At 44.5% G+C, this 20,922-nt stretch overlaps 2 protein-coding genes across 2 annotated transcripts in view; one reads left to right on the top strand and one right to left on the bottom strand.

The window, feature by feature from the left end:
• Positions 1 to 2,267: 2,267 nt before the first annotated feature.
• On the top strand, positions 2,268 to 4,974 carry LOC118561501. Its single transcript, XM_036133637.1, has 2 exons — positions 2,268 to 4,226; positions 4,620 to 4,974. Exon 1 carries the CDS (start codon positions 2,440 to 2,442, stop codon positions 3,982 to 3,984), a length of 1,545 nt encoding a protein of 514 aa, XP_035989530.1. The 5' UTR covers positions 2,268 to 2,439; the 3' UTR covers positions 3,985 to 4,226; positions 4,620 to 4,974.
• Positions 4,975 to 6,039: 1,065 nt separating this feature from the next.
• The window catches only part of LOC105923771, a gene marked incomplete at its 3' end in the record, with an annotated part of 780,934 nt that continues 766,051 nt past the window's right edge, over positions 6,040 to 20,922 (bottom strand). The window contains exons 15-18 of the mRNA XM_036133613.1: positions 17,947 to 18,182; positions 15,146 to 16,928; positions 7,555 to 7,731; positions 6,040 to 6,169 (exon numbers count right to left, since the gene is read on the bottom strand). Coding sequence (XP_035989506.1) covers positions 6,040 to 6,169; positions 7,555 to 7,731; positions 15,146 to 16,928; positions 17,947 to 18,182 — 2,326 coding nt within the window. The remainder of the gene's footprint in view (positions 6,170 to 7,554; positions 7,732 to 15,145; positions 16,929 to 17,946; positions 18,183 to 20,922) is intronic.

The raw sequence follows: 20,922 nt of genomic DNA, 5'->3' as shown, positions 1-20,922 counted from the left end.
GTCACTAAACCAAGTGATGTGTTCTACCTCGATAGACGATCAGGTGGCAGTCCAGTGATGCTGAAGGTGAGCAAAGTCATCCTGCGCAATGGAAGGGAAAGCATGGAGGCATACGCCATATTGGACGATGGCTCTGAGCGCACGATTCTACTGGCTACAGCTGCACAAACACTGAAGCTTCGCGGCAAACCAGAAGGCCTAGCTCTGAGAACCGTGCGCCAGGAGGTGAAAGTAATACAGGGCCATTCTGTATCATTCACCATATCCCCTGTAGGCCAGCCAAACAAAGTATTTCGGATAAGTGGAGCCTTCACGGCAGAGCCATTAGGCCTAGCAGACCATACTTACCCTGTGAAGGCGCTGCAGCAGAAGTACAAACACCTCCGAGGGCTCCCTCTCAGAGACCTCAACAGTGTCCACCCAGTCATCCTGATTGGTTCAGACTACCCCGAGCTAATCACACCCATTGAGCCTGTGCGACTTGGTCCCTCAGGTGGACCAGCTGCAGTGAAGACCAAGCTCGGATGGACACTGCAAGGGCCAACCAGGTTAGTTCAGCAGCAGCTACAGTCAAGCCAGTGTTTCCACATGTCCACCGTTTCACCCTCCACTGAGCTGTTCCAGAATGTTGAAAGGCTTTGGCAATTAGACGTTCTACCATACAGGAGCGAGAAGCTTGTAACTCGGTCACGTCAGGATAAGGAAGCCATGGCCATGCTGGAGCAGAAAACTGTGCGCGTAGATGTGGAAGGGACACAGCGCTATGCCACACCGCTGCTGAGAGTTAACAATATGCCCAAGCTGCAAGCTCATAAGGAGGTAGTTCTTCCCCTACTGCGCAACATTGAGCGTCGCTTGGCAAAGGACCCAGAACGGGCGACTGCATACCGCGAGGAAATAGAGAAGCTGGAACGAGCAGGGTACATCGTGAAAGTCAAGGAAGAAGAGCTGAGCAGTGATGGTGAGTCATGGTTCATCCCTCACCATATGGTATCTCACAATGGGAAGAACCGCATTGTATTTAATTGCTCCTTTGTGCATAATGGAGCTAATTTGAATAACCTGCTTCTCCCTGGCCCAACCTTGACTTCTAGCCTGCTTGGTGTTCTCCTGAGATTTCGTGAGCATTCCATCGCTATCAGTAGCGATATAAAAGGAATGTTCCATCAGGTGAGGTTACTGCCCCAAGACAAAGCATTGCTCCGTTTCCTGTGGAGGGACTTACAGAAAGACACACCCATTAGCATCTACGAATGGCAGGTTCTTCCATTTGGGACAACATGTAGCCCGTGCTGCGCCACATTCGCACTGTTGAAACATGTTAGCGACCACAGCCAGCCTGAGGAAGATGTCCGTTTAGCTGTTGAAAAATGTTTCTACGTTGACAACTGTCTCCGAAGCGTGCAAACTGTGGACGAAGCAAAGTCACTGGTGGACAAACTGCAGTCCCTCCTATCAGAGGGAGGATTTCAGCTGCGTCAGTGGGCAAGTAACACTCCTGAGACCATCAATCACCTTCCCAAGGACCTAAGATCAGAAAGCAACGAGTTGTGGCTGAATGCCACTGAGACTGATCCTCAGGAGTTAGCTTTGGGATTACGATGGTTCTGCCAATCTGACACCCTCGGCTACAAATGTCGTCTATTGAACCAGGAAGTACCAACAATGAGACACATCTATCGGGTTTTAGCTAGCCTTTACGACCCGCTGGGATTCATTGTCCCCTTCACCACAAGAGCCAAAGTCTTGGTCCAGTCCCTGTGGAGCAAAACAAGGGACTGGGATGACCCAGCTCTGCCCAAAGACGCCATGCTGATGTGGACTGAGTGGCAGGATGAGTTACAGCGACTACCTCAGATTACCTTGCCCCGTTGCTACGTAAGTCCTCAGATGGACATAGAGGCTTGCACCAGAACAGTTCACATATTCTGCGATGCCTCCGAGCGTGCCTATGGTGCTGCTGCTTACCTACGCACTGAGGGTCAAGATGGACATGTCGAGGTGTCTTTCCTCACCGCACGTTCTAGAGTGGCTCCTAAGAAGCAGCAGTCCATGCCACGTTTGGAGCTTTGTGCAGCGCTGACAGGAGCCCAAGTAGCCACTCTTCTACGAAGGGAGCTCACCTTGCCTCTACATGATATTAACCTCTGGTCAGACTCCACAACAGTCCTGACTTGGATCCAGTCAGAGTCTTGCAGGTTTAAAGTTTTCGTTGGTACACGAGTGGCTGAGATTCAAGAACGGACTAGTGAATGTTCTTGGCGCTATGTCGACTCCAGTAATAACCCTGCAGATGACATCACTCGTGGCAAGACTTTAACGGAAATAGCGGAGGATGGCAGATGGAAGGATGGACCATCATTCCTGGCACAGTCACCTGAGTCTTGGCCCACAAAGCCTTCATTGTCTGTAACAGACGACGAAACAGAGACACGAAGAATGATGTTCTGTAGCCTGGTCACCACCACTGCGCCTCCAGCCCTCCCTGACTTAGACCAGTTCTCCTCATTCCGAGATCTAGTCCATGCGGTTACACTTTCTCGACACGGGGCGGCCGCAGGTCCAAGCAGTCCAACAGCAGAAGACTATAAGAAAATAGAAAGGGAAATTCTCCAACGAGCGCAGCAGGACAGCTTTGGAGAAGAGTACGCCCTCCTATCTGCTGGTAAACCCTTGACATCTACCAGTAGGTTGCTCACACTTGCTCCAGAGTTGGAACAGGCTACTGGACTAATAAGAGTTGGAGGCCGTCTTCGCCGCAGTCAAAACCTGGAACCAGACATAGTCCATCCAGTGGTGCTAGATCCAGCACATAAGATCACAAAACTTATAGTGCATGACGTGGATGAAGACCTAAGGCACCCGGGTACAGAGCGCCTATTTGCCGAACTTAGGAGGCGTTTCTGGATATTACACGGCCGAGAGGCGGTTAAACGGCATCAGCAGTTTTGTCCAGAATGCAAGCGGTGGAGAGCTCAGCCCAAAGTACCCCTCATGTCAGACCTCCCTGAAGTCAGACTTCGCCTGTTTAAGCCTCCTTTTTACTCTACAGGAGTCGACTGCTTCGGGCCGTTCATAATCAAAGTTGGACGGCGCTCCGAGAAAAGGTGGGGGATACTCTTCAAGTGCTTGACAACGAAGGCAGTTCACATTGATGTTCTGACAAGCCTGGACGCCGACGCATTTTTGATGGCCTTACGTCGATTCATCGCCAGAAGAGGGAAGCCTTCAGAAATTTTATCGGATCAGGGCACAAATTTCAAGGGCGGAGATCGAGAGCTCCGCAAAGCCTTCCAAGCATTGCATCCCGATCTGAAAGATCAGTTATCACAGCACCAGATCAGCTTTAAGTTCAACCCCCCTAGTGCACCTCACTTTGGTGGCATTTGGGAGAGAGAAATAAGGTCAGTTAAAGCTGCTCTGTACGCCACTGTACAACCACACGCCATACCAGAAGAGGTATTGCGTACCGTCTTAATCGAAGTGGAGGGAATCCTAAATTCAAAGCCACTTGGATATGTGTCTAGTGATGTGGCTGACGCAGACCCTGTAACCCCAAACTTGTTACTGATGGGGCGGCTGGATCCGTCCCTGCCTCAAGCCGTTTACGAGGAATCAGAGCTCCTAAGTAGGAAAAGATGGAAGCACTCACAAATCCTCGCTGATCAGTTCTGGAAATACTTCATTCGCCACTACCTTCCAACACTCCAGACCCGGGCTAAGTGGAACAAAGATACGCCAGCTCATCAGCCTGGAGACATCGTCATGGTGATAGACCCCCTGCTGCCCAGAGCCCTCTGGCCGGTGGGCCGGATCACCAAAGTACTTCCCGGAACCGATGGTCGCATCCGGACAGTGGAAGTCAACGTCCAGGACAGGTGCTACATAAGGCCAGTGGCCCGACTCATCCCATTGCCCGCCGTCCCAGACATGGAATCCCGCCCCGTTCTGTCACGTCCTTCAGAGGACAAACTGGATCAGTGACCAGTTTGGGGGCGGCTGTTGTGAAGGACTAGAGACTTTCACATGACCAGGTAGACTTTTTGCTGACTGTCTATGCTTCTGTGCGTGCAACCCTTGTGGCTACACCTGTGGAATTAACTGGGGGTGTGAGTCCGAGGGCGCATGCGCATGAGCCAGTGGACGGAGAGACGGAGAGGCGGAAGGATACCTTGCGTGCTGTGGAGTTATCGTGCCTTTCGGATGCTGTTGTGCGTTCATAAACCGTAAGTTTAGCATTTCTTGTTTTGCGTTAAGCTGTTAATGCGAGTTTGTGGAATAGCGGCATGAATATCCACGTATGTTGCCGAAGATTGCGTTTATAGCGTGTAACGCGCTTACCGCGAGCACCGCGAGCGCCGCAATTAAGTAAACAACGGAGTTGTTAACCCTTTCCTGCCGTGTAAACAGAGACTTTAACCCTTTCCTGCCATGTAAAACGGAGATGAAGCTTGTAATTGGATAATATGTTTACTTTACGGCGTAGAATATATTTGTAGTAGTGTCTATTTAGCCATTGCCCATGTGGTTCTTATATGATTAGCCATATTTTGCTGTTAATGTTGCAGTCACAATGCATATGTATCTAAGAGGCACTGTTATATTCTGTTTACTTATAGAAACCACAATTTCATAACTTCAATAAAACTCTGGACCGGTTCATCATGTCTGCATTTTAATCAGATGCTCCACGGTGGCTCCTGCATAATTAATACTAGGATCAACGAAACAAATATATAACTGGAAAACAAAACAGAGATTCAGGAAATAAGTCTAGATGAATGTTTTGGTAAAACAAGAATAATTAAATTAAAAGTAATTCCAATTACACCAAATGTGATCTCAGCAGTGTCACAATAGTTTCTAACAATATTCACCTCTCAGGTTTATCAGGTGAAACTGCTCTCAGTCCAAAACATTACTTATCAGGTCAGCTAATATTGACTAAATATGGATAATTGAAGCCAGAATAAAGCGCTGCAGGCCTGAGTCGTTGCTTGGGTTTGTTGTGGCTAAAAACAAACATCCAGTTCACTTGCTGAGCAAACCAACTAAAATCAAGTGAACTTGTTAGGTTCATGGAGCCCAAATCCTTTAGAGTTTGGACTGGATGGGGAAGGCTAGATGGGGGATCCCTTTAATGTGCAGCTGGTCCAGATGAGGAGGCAGGTGAGGGCAAAGGTCAACCCTCAAGGTCGTCCAGGGCAGCAACATGTGAAGCCAAAGCAGCTGAATAACCAACGTCTGCTCTTCCAGCGGGTCCAAAGATTGGCTCCTGGTCCACTCTGGACATCAGCAGCTCTTAGCTCCAATTCAGTTATTTACAAAACTCATTTTCTTCTGATATCGAGTCAGTAAGAGTTTAACTGGACAATAATGTTGGAAATTATTCAATATACAGTAAAACCAGCTGCTACCACATTTAAATACATGCTAATAGTGCTTAGCAATGCTAACTTTGGCTCAAAGCATCATTCTGAAGCAGCAGAAAACACAAAGACTTTTATCTTCAGTTTGCTTCTTAAAGTCTGTTACTTGTCTGTAACTTTGCATTAACCTCAGTAGTAGACAGCTTTAATCTCTCAACGTTATAATTCTGCTCCACACCGGGCCCTCTGGCTTGTCTGCTCATGCCTGTGCATATTCTCAATCATCAGAGTCATGGTAACTACAACAGGATTAAATCCAAGGTTAGCAGACTTTCACTCAGTTTCTGTGAAAACGTTTCAACACCTGATCCAGGAGTCTTTGACAATTCTGGAAGCTCTCAGTTGAGCAACGTGGAGTTTAGGAGTTGCTGTTTTTAGGCAATAAATCCTGGCAGGAAGTTGGAAACAGAAAGAAACTTTAACTGGAGCAAAGCAGTGAAGAAGAAAGCAGACTTTACCATGAAGATCCTCAGTGTGGATCAGTAGAATATCAGCCAGATGTCTGCAGTTTAGTGTCAACACAACTTTCACATCACAAATATCAGAACTGAAACATGGAGTCTGACCTCAATATCTGTAGTTTGCAGAGGGGAGTCTGGAGAAAACCACAGAGCTCCTTCACTCCAGCATCTTTCAGGTTGTTTTCACTCAGGTCCAGTTCTGTCAGATGGGAGGGGTTGGACTTCAGAGCCAATACCACAGAAGAACAGCTGATCTCTGACAACCTGCAGCTCTTCAATCTGAATAAAGAATAAAAGATGTGAGCTGAAGCCAACAGGATGCAGGTTAAAACTGAAATATGAACAAATAATTATTAAAATGTAGAAAATTAATTTCCCTGAATATAAAAGTCCCAGAAACATGATGAACTGATGTCTGATATTTGATCCAGTAGAACTGATTTAAAGAGTTAAACCCAGCAGAACCAGAACATGTTATCATGACGTGTGAAGGTCCAGATCAAGGTGTGTTTCTCAGCAGTGGCGGCTGGTGATGAAGATGTTCTGGGGTTAGGGTTGGGGGGGGGGCGCACTAGAGGTTGGAGATTACGACACAACAATAAACTCTACTTGAACATAAATCCATCCATGATCACTTGCTGCTGCTGGATATTTAAGTCTGATCGCTCTGGCGTCTGTTTAAAATGCTGCTGTCTTCTAGTCTGGGTCAGGGTTCTGGTAGAACAGTGGTTCTCAGACCCAGAATGTTCTAAACATGGATCATTTAACAGAGTTTCAGCTCAGATTGTTCTGGATTTATCTTCAACCTAAAGCAGCAGCCTGCATGGAGGCTTTTCTCTAAGGAAACATGGCGTCTGTTTAAAGTTCTGCTCATTCAGTCCCTGATCACTGAACATTGGTCCGATGTTCTGCTGCTGGGCTCAGATGTTCTCCATCATACTGGGTCAGTTGTTCTCAGTGGGTCTCTGTGTGTCTGGTGGGTCATTCTGAGAACTAAAACCTACGATGAGGAGACTTTCTCCACCTCTGGCCCTCAGCTGTGGATCAGCCTTCCTGAAGACCTGAGGGCAGCTCAGAGGTTTAAATAAATAATAATCATCTGGATTTCTTATTCCATCTTTCTATAAAGTTTTTACTGTTGACCTCCTGAAAGGTGAAGGAACAGGAGCTAGGAGCTCTTAGTAGAACGTTGCCCATGCAGCCTTGATCTGACCATCCAGATCAGCCATTTTTTGTCATATCAAACACACCCATCCTGTCTTTGAGCAGCTCACCCTTTCTCACAAACACCATATATGAACACAAACACCTGTTTGATTGGGATATTGCTGCAGTGAGAATTACTCTGTTGGTTTTTTCTGCAGATTGCCTTTTATATTTAATTTCAGCTAAAAGTTTCTAGTTTAATGATCAGTTTATCAATTGAAGTATTTCAGAAAGACTTTTATGCCAATGTTCTACATCAGTCCAAAACATTATTATAAACTATGGTTAGTAAATATAATATGAATATTCTAAGATTCTGAAATCAGGAAAGAAAATATTTACATGATAAAAGTGTTTCAAAATTGCATTCAAACAGTTGTGACACATACAGTTCTTTATAAAAACAAGTAATAAAGCATGAGTGAATGATGTTACTTTAATAAATAAAGAAAACTAACCTCAGGATGTTAACTCTGCAGACTGAACTCTTCAGTATCTCACACAGATGCTTAATTCCAGAGTTGTACACTCCATAGATCTCTCTTATCTCCACTTCAGTCAGATGAGAGGGGTTAGACTTCAGAATTGAGGCTACAACTTCAACTTCAGTCGCTGAGAGTTTGCAGCCATTAAGTCTGTGATTAGGGAAAAATAAAGTAGTTCTAATTAAACCAGACAACATGATAAACAAAGACTAAAATAGGATGACTGAACAGTGATGACATCATCTGATCTTCCCATCAGTGTCTGTGTTTGACACGACAAAATGAGTCTCTTCATTCTCTTCAGAGGGCTGTTTGACAAAACCAGGATAACAGGTTAAGCCAGGATTTTCCAGATATCCTGGCTAAATTAAGCCTCGACTAGGTTTCCCAAAAGCAGTAACATCAGTTACCATGGTGATTTATTCAGCTAGCATGCTCCAGACCAGGCTAAGAGCCAGGCTTAGTTAATCCTGATGCCTTCTCTGTTCAGTCAGCGGTCACACTGATCAGAAACCAGTGAGTTTTCTCTATGATTCTGGTTTATTATCTGTGTGTTTTGGTATTTTTTTTTATCATCCTGCATTAATATACCACTGATACACACTGGCATTCAGTCAAGTAATATTATTATTATTTAAACACTTGTTTCAAGGTGGATGAACATGTCTGTTCTCAGGACCTTCAGATCACTTCACTGTGATATAAACTGGACCCCAGTGGTAACTTTATCAGACGTGATGATTTAAAGAACAAGCTTGGGCCTCTGATAGGAAATACAGGTGCTGGTTATATAATTAGAATATCATGAAAATGTTTTTCTTTTTTTAATAATAATAATAATAATAATTGTAATCCCCTGGAGGCCCAGGGGGAGAACCAGGACAATCTGGAGGGACGATGTCTCTCTGCTGGGAACGCCTTGGGATTCCCCCGGAGGAGCTGGCCCAAGTGGCTGGAGAGAGGGACGTCTGTCACAGTGGGTAAAAATGTTTGAAAAACTCCTTGTTTTTCACCCATTTTCCCCATTCTCTAGCTCTTTCTCCGCCTCGTGTAGCTGTTGCTGCTTCAGACAGCGCCCCGTGTAGCGATCGCTACACGGGGCGCTGTCTGAAGCAGCAGACAGCGGCGGCTCTCCGGCGGCGGCGGAGGCAGCAGCCGCGGCGGCTCTCCGGCCCGTGTAGCGATCGCTACACGGGCCAGAGAGCCGCCGCTGTCTGATGTCTCCGCCGCCGTCTGGAGCAGCACCCGCTTCCTGCTGCTCCAGACAGCGGCAGCTCTCCGGCCAGTGTAACGATCGCCACCTCCCCTCCGCCCGTTCACGGGCGCTAGTACTTCTGTGTTTACGCTGCAATGTCGCCGACACCCCCACCCATTTTAACAAGACAAAAACACCAAAATAATCCGTAGTGAGTGATGTTTTTTTAACCTACCGGGCGGGTCTTCCTCTCTGCTTTGTGCTGTTACACAAACATGTCTGAACATCCATCCATCCATTTTCTGACCCTCTTAATCCCTCATGGCGTCGCGGGCGTTGATGGAGCCTTTTTCCTGATATAAAATAATTGCAGCCGTCCAGTGGTTTCAGGGGCTTTCGTGCTCTCTTGTCCATACTGGCCTGCGTGTTTATAAAGCAGCTGTGTCGCAGTACGAAACCCCTGGCCAGCATTTCACAGACTTGCTCCGTCCCTTCAGGCTTTTGCTGTGTAGATCTGGCAATCTGATACCATCAACCATCAACTTACTCTTAAAACGATCTTGTGATACGTTATCTAAAGAAGAAAAATACGTGGAGAACTAGTCGTTTGGTCAAATGGCGTGCCAACCAATATGGCCGCCACGCAAGGGGTTCTGGGTAACGGAGTCACGTGGTTGCAAGGGGTCTATTCACGGCAGTTTTCGGTGTTGCCTGCAAATTACCGTGAACAGCCGTTAACCTGAACTTCCACGACAATCTACAGTGCCGCATAGTGACGAAAATCACACTTTTCATGCAGTGAATGATTTTATATTTTTCAGTTAAACACATGAGGCTGACTTCAATGAACTCCTGATGTTACACAGGATCACCAATGTAACAAGGTGCCATTTTCTGTCCTCCAAAATAAGAGTTTAATCATGATGTTTGAACAAAGTTGGTATTTACTGTAGGACAGTAAATTAATTGGTTTTATATTATTTTAGCATTTTTATAAAGATGGTTGTTTTTCTTTGCAGATCCTGACATGAAGGGAGCATGTTTTCTAACAGACTTGCTTCTTTCTCTAGAATATCTGTGGCATTTGGGAGCTCACAGAAGGAAGCACCGGACCTTGTTTGGAAAAGCTTCTCAGTTTTCTGGACCAGACTGAAGGCCTCATCTAATGCTCAACATTTTTTCAGCTGCTGTCTCAAATATGTCTTGGATGATTGGCTAGTAATTTGCCCAATTAATGACTGAAATTGTAAGCCACCACTTGCTTCCATCTTGTTGTGCATCCTGTCAACATAAAGACACATGCATGTGTTGTTCATACAGGCCTTTGAGTTCTTCAGATCAGTTTCTGTTAAATCAAACAAGGACCAGGTCCAAACCCTGGGGTGATCAGGCTTTCCAGTGGCAGCACCAGACTCTGCAACCAGCTCCCTCTAGATCTACGCTCCACCACTGATCTGAGTCTTTTTAAATCAAACATCATAACTCAGACTTAGCTTTTAACAGCAAGTAGAACCCTGAGATTCTGTTCCTGATTTTAATCTTTATTTTCTGTTCTTATGGTTCTGTTGAGCAATCAAGCCATGAGGAAAAATCAGACTGAATAGGGTGTTTTCAGCTGACGTCACGCTCACGTGACTACTCAGCGCGTCCGCCATATTGGGTGGCAGTCGTTTCGCACCGTTGACCTGCGTTGTATGACGCCTTAGGCAGTATTGGAAGTGAACAATGGGGAAAACGTGTTTAATGGTTGGCTGCACGGCCCGTGGAGGTGGAGATCAACGCTCTATCGCCTACCAGCCGTAATAGTGAATCAGTGTGAAAAAAAAAAACAGCTGTCTGAACAACGCCGTCACCTATGGCTGACACGGATATCCAGGTCCGATTTGGACGGTGTTAAGCTGGAATACGCCAGAGTCTGCGGTGCTCACTTTGTCACAGGTAATTAACTGTTAAGTATTTAAAACATATAAGAAGAATATATTAATAATAGGGCTTGGGCGTTATGACTTATTACTTTCCGCGGCTGTCATGTTGACTGCCTCCGCCGCCTCTACTGCCTATTACTACCGCATACTGTACTCCCTCTCTCAGCCGTGTTTTAATTTGATTAATTTCACCTTAACTTGATTTCAACCATGGTAAACCGTTGCTGTATTGTGGGCTGTAACAGCGCAACACATGATCGCCATGGGAAAAACATAGAAACAGATTAATTTTCCACCGCTTTCCTGCCTGGAGGCGCAACCATGGAGAACAACTGTTAGCGATAACAAAGAGTCGTCGGCTCGCTTGGATCGCGGCTGTAAGTCGACCGAACATAACTTTCCACAGTATCCCGATGTCAATGAGAGTGTGTTCTAAACGTTTGAAACACATAGCAACTAGTTAAAAGTACATTACATGCGCGAGTGGTTGTTAGCGCTAACGGTTAGCATGTGCTAACCCGTCTGAGCACCGCTTACCTTTGAACGAGTTACAGAGATAACAAAGAGATCGTCGGCTCGCTTGGATCGCGGCTGCAAGTCGACCGAACATAACTTTCCACAGTATCCCGATGTCAATGAGAGTGTGTTCTAAACCTTTGAAACACATAGCAGCAAGTTAAAAGTACATTACATGCGCGAGTGGTTGTTAGCACTGACGGTTAGCAGCTACTAAACTAGCATGAGCCAGAGCCCGTCTGAGCACAGCTTACCTTTGAACGAGTTGCTGTGTTCCCACTGTTTGCTGGCTTTATGATCTGCAGCTCCTACCGGCGCCAATACGGTAAATACAACTTAATTTTGCACTGGTCATTGTTCTGCTTAAATAATTAAAGCCGCGAGCGGTGTCGATCGGCCCAGAGCCCGTCCGCCCTGCGGCGGGCGGTGCGCCTTCGCGCACCGCCCGCCGCCGGCCGCCAGCCACCGCAGAAGCATGCGACACATTTGCGTCGGATTGTTTACATTTTTACCATCTTATTAAAACTCACCCGTCCACGTATGATGGCGATTTCCTTGATGTACATAACCAGATGTGAACTGGTTGTGAGCCTCTAGACCCTTGTAAGCTCTCATTTCCTCAAGAGTGTGCAGAGGGTTTTCACCGAACACCAGGTAATGCATCTGGATTACGGCTAAACAAGGCACCGTGGAGGGCATACGGGTCCATATGGTTGATCACGGAACATTTCCTCAGGTATACGTCCTTATCTGGTCGCTCTAGCGTGCTGGCGTACTTATCCATTCGCGATACGATAATACGTGTAAAACAACTAGAGATAAGGAAGTGTGCCACCCAATATGGCGGACCGGAAGTTGGCCAGTGACGTCAGTGAAAACACCCTATTGTAAGCTACCGAAATGTGAGACTTTTATACCCCGTTTACACTACCCTTTTTTAACCGAGCCGAGACCAGTCCGAGCTCGGTAACCGAGATAACTCTCAAGTGTAAGCGGTAAACAGACTGAACTGAACCGAGCTAAACATAACCAGACCACACTAAATGCAGACCAGTTCCAGGTGTTGACTCGGCCTGGATTTTTTCTGTCCCGGCTATCTGATAACGAAGAGCGCATGAGCAGACCGCGTCATCCCCTTACAGTCAGCTGACTGTCCGCGTTTTTTCCGGCTTGTCTGGCTGCACGTCTCGATTCACACTCCATACAGACAAATTTCAGACATTCATAAAAATACTAGCTTCCTTACCGTGACACACAATTCCCAGAGATTATTCTGCTTAGCAGTGTGATGAACCTCAGTGTCTGTTGTTGTTTCCTCTGTCTTTAAATCCTTATTAGACTCTGGATTTACAGACTCTGTCCAACCATAACTTCCTGAATGTTACGGGTGCCGCCATTTTGATTTGCTCGGTCCCGCCTTCAATCCCAGAGAGCAGTAGTACCGCAGATCGTCACTAGGAGGCGAGGAGCAACCAAGGAACCGAGATAGCCTGGTGTGTAAACGGTCGTCAGAACGAGGCTCGGCTTGGTTAACTGATCCATGCTCGGACTGGTCTCGGCTCGGATCGGTTTAACAAGGGTAGTGTAAATGGGGCTTTACAGGCCCTCAGGGGACTGTTCTCACAGCAGGGGGCTACTCTATAAAACCTCCTGTCCACAGACAAATGCTCTCTTTGCACGCTGTTCCTCAACAGCAGCATTGGAGGGACATCCACTCTGGATGGACCTACAAACATGCAGGGTCGGCCAAGCTGAGTACATCCCTGGCCTTTTCCAACATCAGAACCTGAACAGACGACTGACATGAAACAGGCTGTTACTGATCTTTCCAAGCTGTGCAGGAGAAAAGCTGACCCAGGAGAGAGCCACACTTCTGCTGCACAGAGATCCACATGCTGCAACCCCACAGAGCTGAGCTTCCTACGGCCTGAGACCCCCATGAAGGAGTGGGAGCCGCCTCCTCATGATGAATTTCTTTAGAGATAGCCGCCTGCTTGCTGCTCAGATAAGCATATTTACCTTGGAGTAATTCACTGCAACCAGACGCCCCGTTGCCACAACCAGAGACAACAGGAGAGGTTTGGTAGAGACATAAACAGGGAAAGTTCAGAATGGTTTAATTAATGTGTTTTCACCGTGTTTTAGAAACACCTGGAGCTAACACGATAAGTCCTGCTAGCATTCCTGAAACCAAGTTTGTTGATGTGGGTTGAGTATCTTTTAATGTTGTAACAAACTTTATTTCCAGAAGGGTTTTATACACTGATGGGATATTTATGTTTGTGTTGTCCAGTCTGCTCATCATGCCCAAATAGAGCTTATAAGTATTTTTAAATTAGCGGCAAAGGTCCGCTAGCATTAACCGTTATTAGCTTACCAGGTAACATTAGTGCTACCATGAAGTCAACATAACTATGATTAATTTCAAACATAATGCTTGTTTTCGTTTTGCTCCGTCATCGTTCAATAGGGCTATGAGCATTATTACCACTTTAATATAGGACACCATTGTAGATTAGATGGTGTTATGTATAACTTTAAGGTTAACCCATCAAGCAACCGATAGCTAAAGCGCCCTCTAGAGTTCAGGAGGAACGATTGCATTAAGTAATTCAAGTGTCCTAAAGATCTGTATTTTACTGATCAAATCATTCTTTAAAATGTTATTTTATCAAATAATGTTTAACTCAGGATTTGCATTGTGAATGGGTTGAAACGTTAAATGTTCTTCTACATTAGTTCAGCTAATTTGATCGTATTCCACATTCTTTAAGTTAAAATTTGGTTCTGTAACAACTGCAGTGAACCAGGATTCACTGAATCATTCAGATAATGGTTTTTCAACTATTTCATTTATCTTGTTTCTTTTGTGTATACATAGTTCCTTAGCTTCTTTTTATCTTCATTTTGCTTAGTAGTTTAGTTAAGCTTACAAGCCTACTAGAAAAAAATTGTTGATTGAAATATAGTGTTAATTCAGATAAACAGCATTATATAGTGATGTTCTCTGGATGTTCATTTTATTTCTGTTACTAAACTCTTGAACTTGAAGAGAAGTTGTCACTAATTTATTCTATGTGTGCAGAGTTTGCTGTTGAAAGAACTCCATTGCTCGAATTCATCCCCTTCAACTCTTGTCCTGATATCAGCTGTTTGGGCTGATATTCACCAGACAATACTTAACAGGATGAGAGTTATTTATTAAACATTAAAAAACTTAAAACAGTGCATAATGGCAAAACAGTTCTATGCTTCATTTAAAGCATTGTAAGGTATGTTGGTCCTCTTTATTAGCAATGCAAAGCGCTATATAAATGATTCGTTGATGAATATAAATATTATACAGCTCTTATGTTGCTCTAATAATGTCATAACTTCTCTCCACAGACGTGATCAACTCTGGAGATCTGAAAGCTGCAGAGCAGTGAGATCAGCAGAGAGTGAAGCCTTGTTCCCTCCTTTAACTCAGCCAAGGTCACTGATGTCAAACCTGTGATGGTTTCTAACATCACTTCCCTCACTCCACATGAAATGATCCACTGTGGGGACCCCAGATGTAGGAGACCAGAACAGGATGGAGCAGGTAGATTAGACAAAAGAGATGCAGAAAGAGGAGCAGGTTGAAGGTGGCTTGAGGAGGAAGCTGTGGAAGGTGGAAGAGGGAAGAATGCAATAATGAGGGGATGAAGAACATTAAACTGGGAGGATGAAGAGATGTGAGGAGAACAGATGAGTAGAGATAAGGTGAGGATGAATGGATTAGAGAGGAAGGAAGCAAGGAAATAATTAACGTCCTGCAGAGGACAGAGAGATAAAATGTTTGTAGTTAAAGACCCAAAAACGTCCAGAAGCAACTTGAATAATGAAGAATAAACAGGATGACAATAGTGCTGAATCAGCATCACTCAATGAAGACATCTGGACTCACCGAGCCTTTCTGCAGTTCTTCACGAGTGGAATCAGTCTCAGTCGTCCTGATGCTGATGTGTTGTACTTCTCCAGGTCCAACTCATCCAGAACCTCCTCTGACATCTGCAGCATGTAGGCCAGAGCTGAACACTGGATCATAGAGAGCTCCTCTGATCTGTTCTCTGATTTCAGGAACTGTTGGATCTCCTGATAAACTGAGAGGTCCTTCATCTCCATCAGACAGTGGAAGTTGTTGATGCTTCTGTCTGGGGATGCCTTTGTTCTTTTATTCTTCAGATTGTTAATGACTTCCTGGATGGTTCCTGGACTGTTCTCTGTCTGACCCAGCAGGCGTCCTAAGAGTCTCTGGTTGGACTCCACAGAGAGGCCATGAAGGAAGCGAGCAAACAGGTCCAGGTGGCCATTTTTACTTTGGAGGGATTTCTCCATGATTCTCTTCAGGAAGTCCTCTATAGATGTTTCACTGTATTTCTTTCCCAGGAACTTCTTCATCACCTTTGTGTTCCTGCTGGTGAAGCAGTGGAACATGTAGACTGCAGCCAGAAACTCCTGAATGCTCAGATGAACAAAGCAGTAGACTGCTTTCTGGAACATCACACTCTCTTTCTTGAAGATCTCTGTACAAACTCCTGAGTACACCGAGGCCTCTGTGACATCCAGACCACACTGCTCCAGGTCCTCTTGGTAGAACATGATGTTTCCTTTCTCCAGATGTTCAAAAGCCAGCCTCCCCAGCTTCAGGAAAACTTCCCTGTCAGCCTCCATCAGCTCCTGTGGACTCCTCCCATGTCCTTCATGGTACTTGTTCTTCCTCCTCCTGGTCTGGACCAGCAGGAAGTGAGAGTACATGTCAGTCATGGTCTTGGGCAGCTCTCCTCTCTGCTCTGTGGTCAACATGTTCTCCAGAACCGTAGCAGTGATCCAGCAGAAGACTGGGATTCCACACATGATGTGGAGGCTCCTGGAGGTCTTGATGTGGGAGATGATTCTGCTGGACAGCTCTTCATCACTGAACCTCCTCCTGAAGTACTCCTCCTTCTGGGCGTCGGTGAAGCCTCGTACCTCTGTTACCCTGGCAACACATGAAGGAGGGATCTGATTGGCCGCTGCAGGTCTGGAGGTGATCCAGACCAGAGCCGAGGGAAGCAGGTTCCCCTTGATGAGGTTTGTCAGCAGAACGTCGACTGATGACTTCTGTGTGACGTCAGAAACAAGCCGACTGTGGTTGAAGTCCAGAGAAAGTCTGCTTTCATCCAGGCCGTCAAAGATGAAGAGAAGTTTGTGGGCAGCCAGCTGCTCTGCTGGGAGCTTCTGGAGGGTTGGATGGAAAACATGGAGCAGCGTGAGAAGACTGTGCTGCTCACCTCTGATCAGGTTCAGCTCCCTGAACGACAGCAGAACCACCACACGGACATCTTGGTTCTCCAAGCCCTCGGCCCAGTCCAGAGTGAACTTCTGCACTGAGAAGGTTTTTCCAACACCAGCGACGCCGTTGGTCAGAACCACTCTGATGGCTCCATGTTGGTCAGGTAAGGCTTTAAAGATGTCGTGGCACCTGATTGGAGAGTCATGGAGGTTCTGGATCCTGGAAGCTCTCTCCAGCTGCTTCACCTCATGTTGGGTATTAACCTCTTCACTCTGTCCCTCTGTGATGTAGAGATCAGTGTAGATCCTGTTGAGGAGGGTTCTACTTCCTGGTTCATCACTTCCTTCAGTCACACGTTCACATCTCCTCCTCAGACTGATCTTATGTTCCTCTAGAACCTCCTGCAGACCAACATCTGCTGGAACAGAGAAGAAGAGACAACTGAAGGAAAAACATGATTTAGTGATGAAGTTGGAACAGAAACATCTGGAACATCAGGAGGTGTCATCATTAGAAGGTCTCTTAGTTCACATGATGTGATGCTAACCAATGGGATCCATCCTTAGAACCAGAACCTTGTTAGATGGTCAGACAGCAGAGTTCTGCCTCTGCTTTGTGGCCAGTATCTGTTCACTGTCAGGATCTGATTCACAAAGCAGATCAGATGAAGAAATGCTGACAGAAACATGCAGCAGCTTTCAGCAACATCAACTCTTTAGCATCAGGTCACCATTGTCCTCATTTCTCTGTTTCTATCTGACCTTCTCCCACAAACACAGCAGCTACAGAAGAGGCAGAGAGACAGAAAATGTTTCCTGGCAGCATTTTCAGCCTTAATGAAGGAAATCTGGAGGAAATGCTCTAATCTGCCAGAGAAACAGCTCATTGGATCAGGTAGTGTTCACATTTCAGATGCTTTTCTCACTCAGAGACCGGATTGGATGTTTTTAAAGAATAATTACAGATTAGAAATGACATGGGACTGATTTGGCCCTTTAGAAGTAAACAGCAGATAGAAATATTCCATGTTTCTACAAATATATCTCCTGTAATCTGGGATCTATTGTCAGAGTAAATAAAGGTTTCTGTCTCTCAGACTTTCCTTCCCTCTTTCTGTAAAGCAGCAGTGCAGCAGGTTGTTTTCTCCACCTTTTTGTTTCCATCAAAATGAGCAGCAGCTTTAAGGAGATGTTCAGTTTGAATGCATTTAGCACAAAGGGCTGAAAACAGAACCACTTCAAAGCAAACCCAATAGGTTGTTGGGTTGAACACAGACGTTACATTTACAGCAGCTGGAAATCCAGAGATTCAGGGGAAATAATTGATCACAGAAAGACTTTAAACACTTGAATTTCCAAATCCCAACTAAAGACGTGGAATTAGTTCAACAGAGACGATAGAAGGAAGTTCTGATTGGAGATATTCAGTCTCACCTGGAGCACAGCTGCTCTGATTGGCTGCCAGCAGTCCAGTTCCTCTTCTGGGTCTTTTCCCACACTGGGGGCAGGAGGAGGGTCCTGATGGAGCAGACTGGACCCAGTATGACGTGATGCACTGTCTGCAGAACCAGTGTCCACAGCTGGTAGAGACCAGATCCATCAGGACCTTCTGACACAAAGCACAGCAGGACCTCTGCTCCTCCACACCAACGCTGCTCCTCTTCCTCCATCTGTGAAGACATTTCTTCATCAGTAAAACAGTTCACTACCAACAGGGTGGGGCTGTCCTCCTGAAGCTGGAGATGTTCATGAAGGTCCACCACAAACACCAGAACAGAACCTCAGAACATTGATGATCTGAGGTTTAAACCTTTTCATTGTATTAAATATTGAGATTCCTCTGGGATATAAAAAACAAACAAACATGGTGGTGTTTTTTTTACTTAACTTTTTGGGTGGGGTGAGGGTGGATGACATAATCTAATTTGCATATTTGTTTATACATTTTTGACTCAGGCTGTAGGAATAAGAAGCTTTTTCAAAGAGAAAGTGATCAAAAACTATGATTAAATGTGTTTGGAATTACAAATGAGCTTAATGAAATTTAGGAATTTTATTAAATTGCTTGAATCCACACTACATAAAACAAATTGTACTAAAAAGGTATCAGACGTACATAAAATCTATGAGGTGATTCAAGTAATTAAAGCTGTGTGTATCAAATTCAGGGAAATAATTCAGTACAACTGTTTAAGAGGCTAAAAGATTACTTTAAAACTATTTACTATATAGACTATATACTACCGCTTGAAAATAAAGGGAGCACTGAAATAACAAATTCTAGATCTGAATGAATGAAATATTCTTATTAAATACTTTGTTGTTTATATACCTGAATGCGCTGACAACAAAATAACACAAAAATTATCAGTTAACTTAAATTTACTAACCCACAGAGGTCAGGATTTGGAGTCAAACTCAAAATTAAAGTGGAAAAACTCACTACAGGTGGATCAAATGTTTATGTAATGTCCTTTAAACAAGTCAAACTGAGTCTCAGTAGCGTGTGTGGCCTCCACATGCCTGTATGACCTTCCTGGGAATGCTCCTGTGAGGTGGAGGAATGATCTCCTGAGGGATCTCCTCCCAGTGTTGCTCCTGTGTTGTTACAGTAAACTTAATCTAATGTTTTATTGTCTCTGGTCAGGAACTTAATAAATTTATGGAACTTAGGGAACACAACCTTTAAATTAACATGGTTAAAGTCCCCAGCAATAATCAGAGTTCTGGATTACTGCTCATTTAGTCGGTAACAATGCAGTAAAGTTCCTCACAAACTAGGTTAGCATTAGCTTTCGTTTGAATGTAAACTGCAATGATTATCTCAGAGCTGAGCGCTCCAGAGAGTTTAAATGGTCTGCATGTAACTGCAAGGCATTCCAGTTCAGGTGAACAGAAGGTTGTGACGATTTTTGCTGAAGTGCACCATGAGTTGTGGAAGTAAATTTCCAGACCTCCTCCCTCGTTTTAATTAGCATCCGCCGTTCGATCAGCCCGGTACAGCGTGCGTTCCTCCAATCCTGACGCTTCGTCAAGGACGCTGTCGTCTAACCACAGGAATTTCTTTGCCAATAACACATATAAAGTTGGTAGATTTGTTACTAGTTGCTCTTTAAGAAAAAAAGTCACTACAGGGTTTGAAAAGTATAACAGTGCTGCTATGGAGGCACAAAATGGAGGGAGCTGTGTTTGTCTTTGTTTTTAAAGATGGAGCAGCTTTTATACCCCAGAGCGGCAGAACTATCGACGTCACTAAAACACAATCACATCAGGTCAACCAAGGAGGATGCCACACTGATGATTTTAGATGCAAAAGCAGGATTTCAACAAATATGCACACATTTTTCAAAATAATGACCACGTTAAGTAGACAGGACTTTAAGACAAATATGGTACCAGTTTATTGGCAAAACAAAATTATTTGGGGGTGAGTTACCTTTTAATAATGTTGTGCCAACATGTTAAGTATTTTGGTATGTATAAAAATAATTTTATAGAACACTGAAACAGTTCTAATGATTAGTAATCTAAAACTTTGTTGGCAATCAAAAATAAAAACCCTGTGATATTTGTATCACAGAACAGGTTGATGGTGTCACATGGTATTTTTAGTAAATTGTAATGTATAGCCCCTTTTCCATTAAAAGCCCCAGACTTTGGTTAACTGGGAAAACTATCCAAATTTACAAATATGAAAACCTTTATAGTGTTACCCATTACAGGCAAGATACTATACACCAAAACCTCAATCTAAGAAAATCAAAGCATTCCCTTATAGGTCATGAGTGAAACATGCAACAATGGCTGTAAGGTCACTCCTCTCCTGGGGCTTTTGGGTTTTTGTGTCTCCATTAGCTAGAGGCCATTTATGTAAAAAAATCCATTGACATTTGGGACGTTGTGATAAAAAACTGCAGTACCACTCCAGTACAGCGGGTGGTGGCAAAAAGACAGCGGTCGAACAGACAAATGCAGAGAAGTTGTATCTATATCCTGCCACTCATGCTGCCACTGCCTCCACTGATCCAGACTTTGGAGACAAATTGCTTTCTTTGAGAAAGAAAAAGCCCAATTCCGCCTTTTGAATGAGCAATTAAATAGTAGCAAAAACAATGTACCAATATGTTTACTTGAGAGTAGCATCAGAATGGCATCATTTCTGCAACTTGCAGACACAAAAATATGCAGGGATAAAAATACAATTTATATATTTGACATTTACTAATTTTGTAAATGTAAAGTACGTTTTTTGCTTAATTTTCTTTGTGTTACTGTTGAATTACGTATTGTAATTTTCGACAACTGAAATATGTTTATGTGTTCAATGCACAGAAGTAATAAAAATATTGTAATGCAGTGCTGTAAATGATCTAAATGTAGAAAAATAGGGCTGCTTGTTTACATCACGGT

This window comes from Fundulus heteroclitus, unplaced genomic scaffold (assembly GCF_011125445.2).
Source record: "Fundulus heteroclitus isolate FHET01 unplaced genomic scaffold, MU-UCD_Fhet_4.1 scaffold_65, whole genome shotgun sequence".
NCBI classification, from domain to species: domain Eukaryota; kingdom Metazoa; phylum Chordata; class Actinopteri; order Cyprinodontiformes; family Fundulidae; genus Fundulus; species Fundulus heteroclitus.
This window is presented reverse-complemented; position numbering and strand designations above follow the sequence as displayed.

Bases quoted from the DNA above. Each gene is read 5' to 3' on its own strand.
- LOC118561501 (XM_036133637.1), top strand. From the start codon at position 2,440: ATGATGTTCTGTAGCCTGGTCACCACCACTGCGCCTCCAGCCCTCCCT.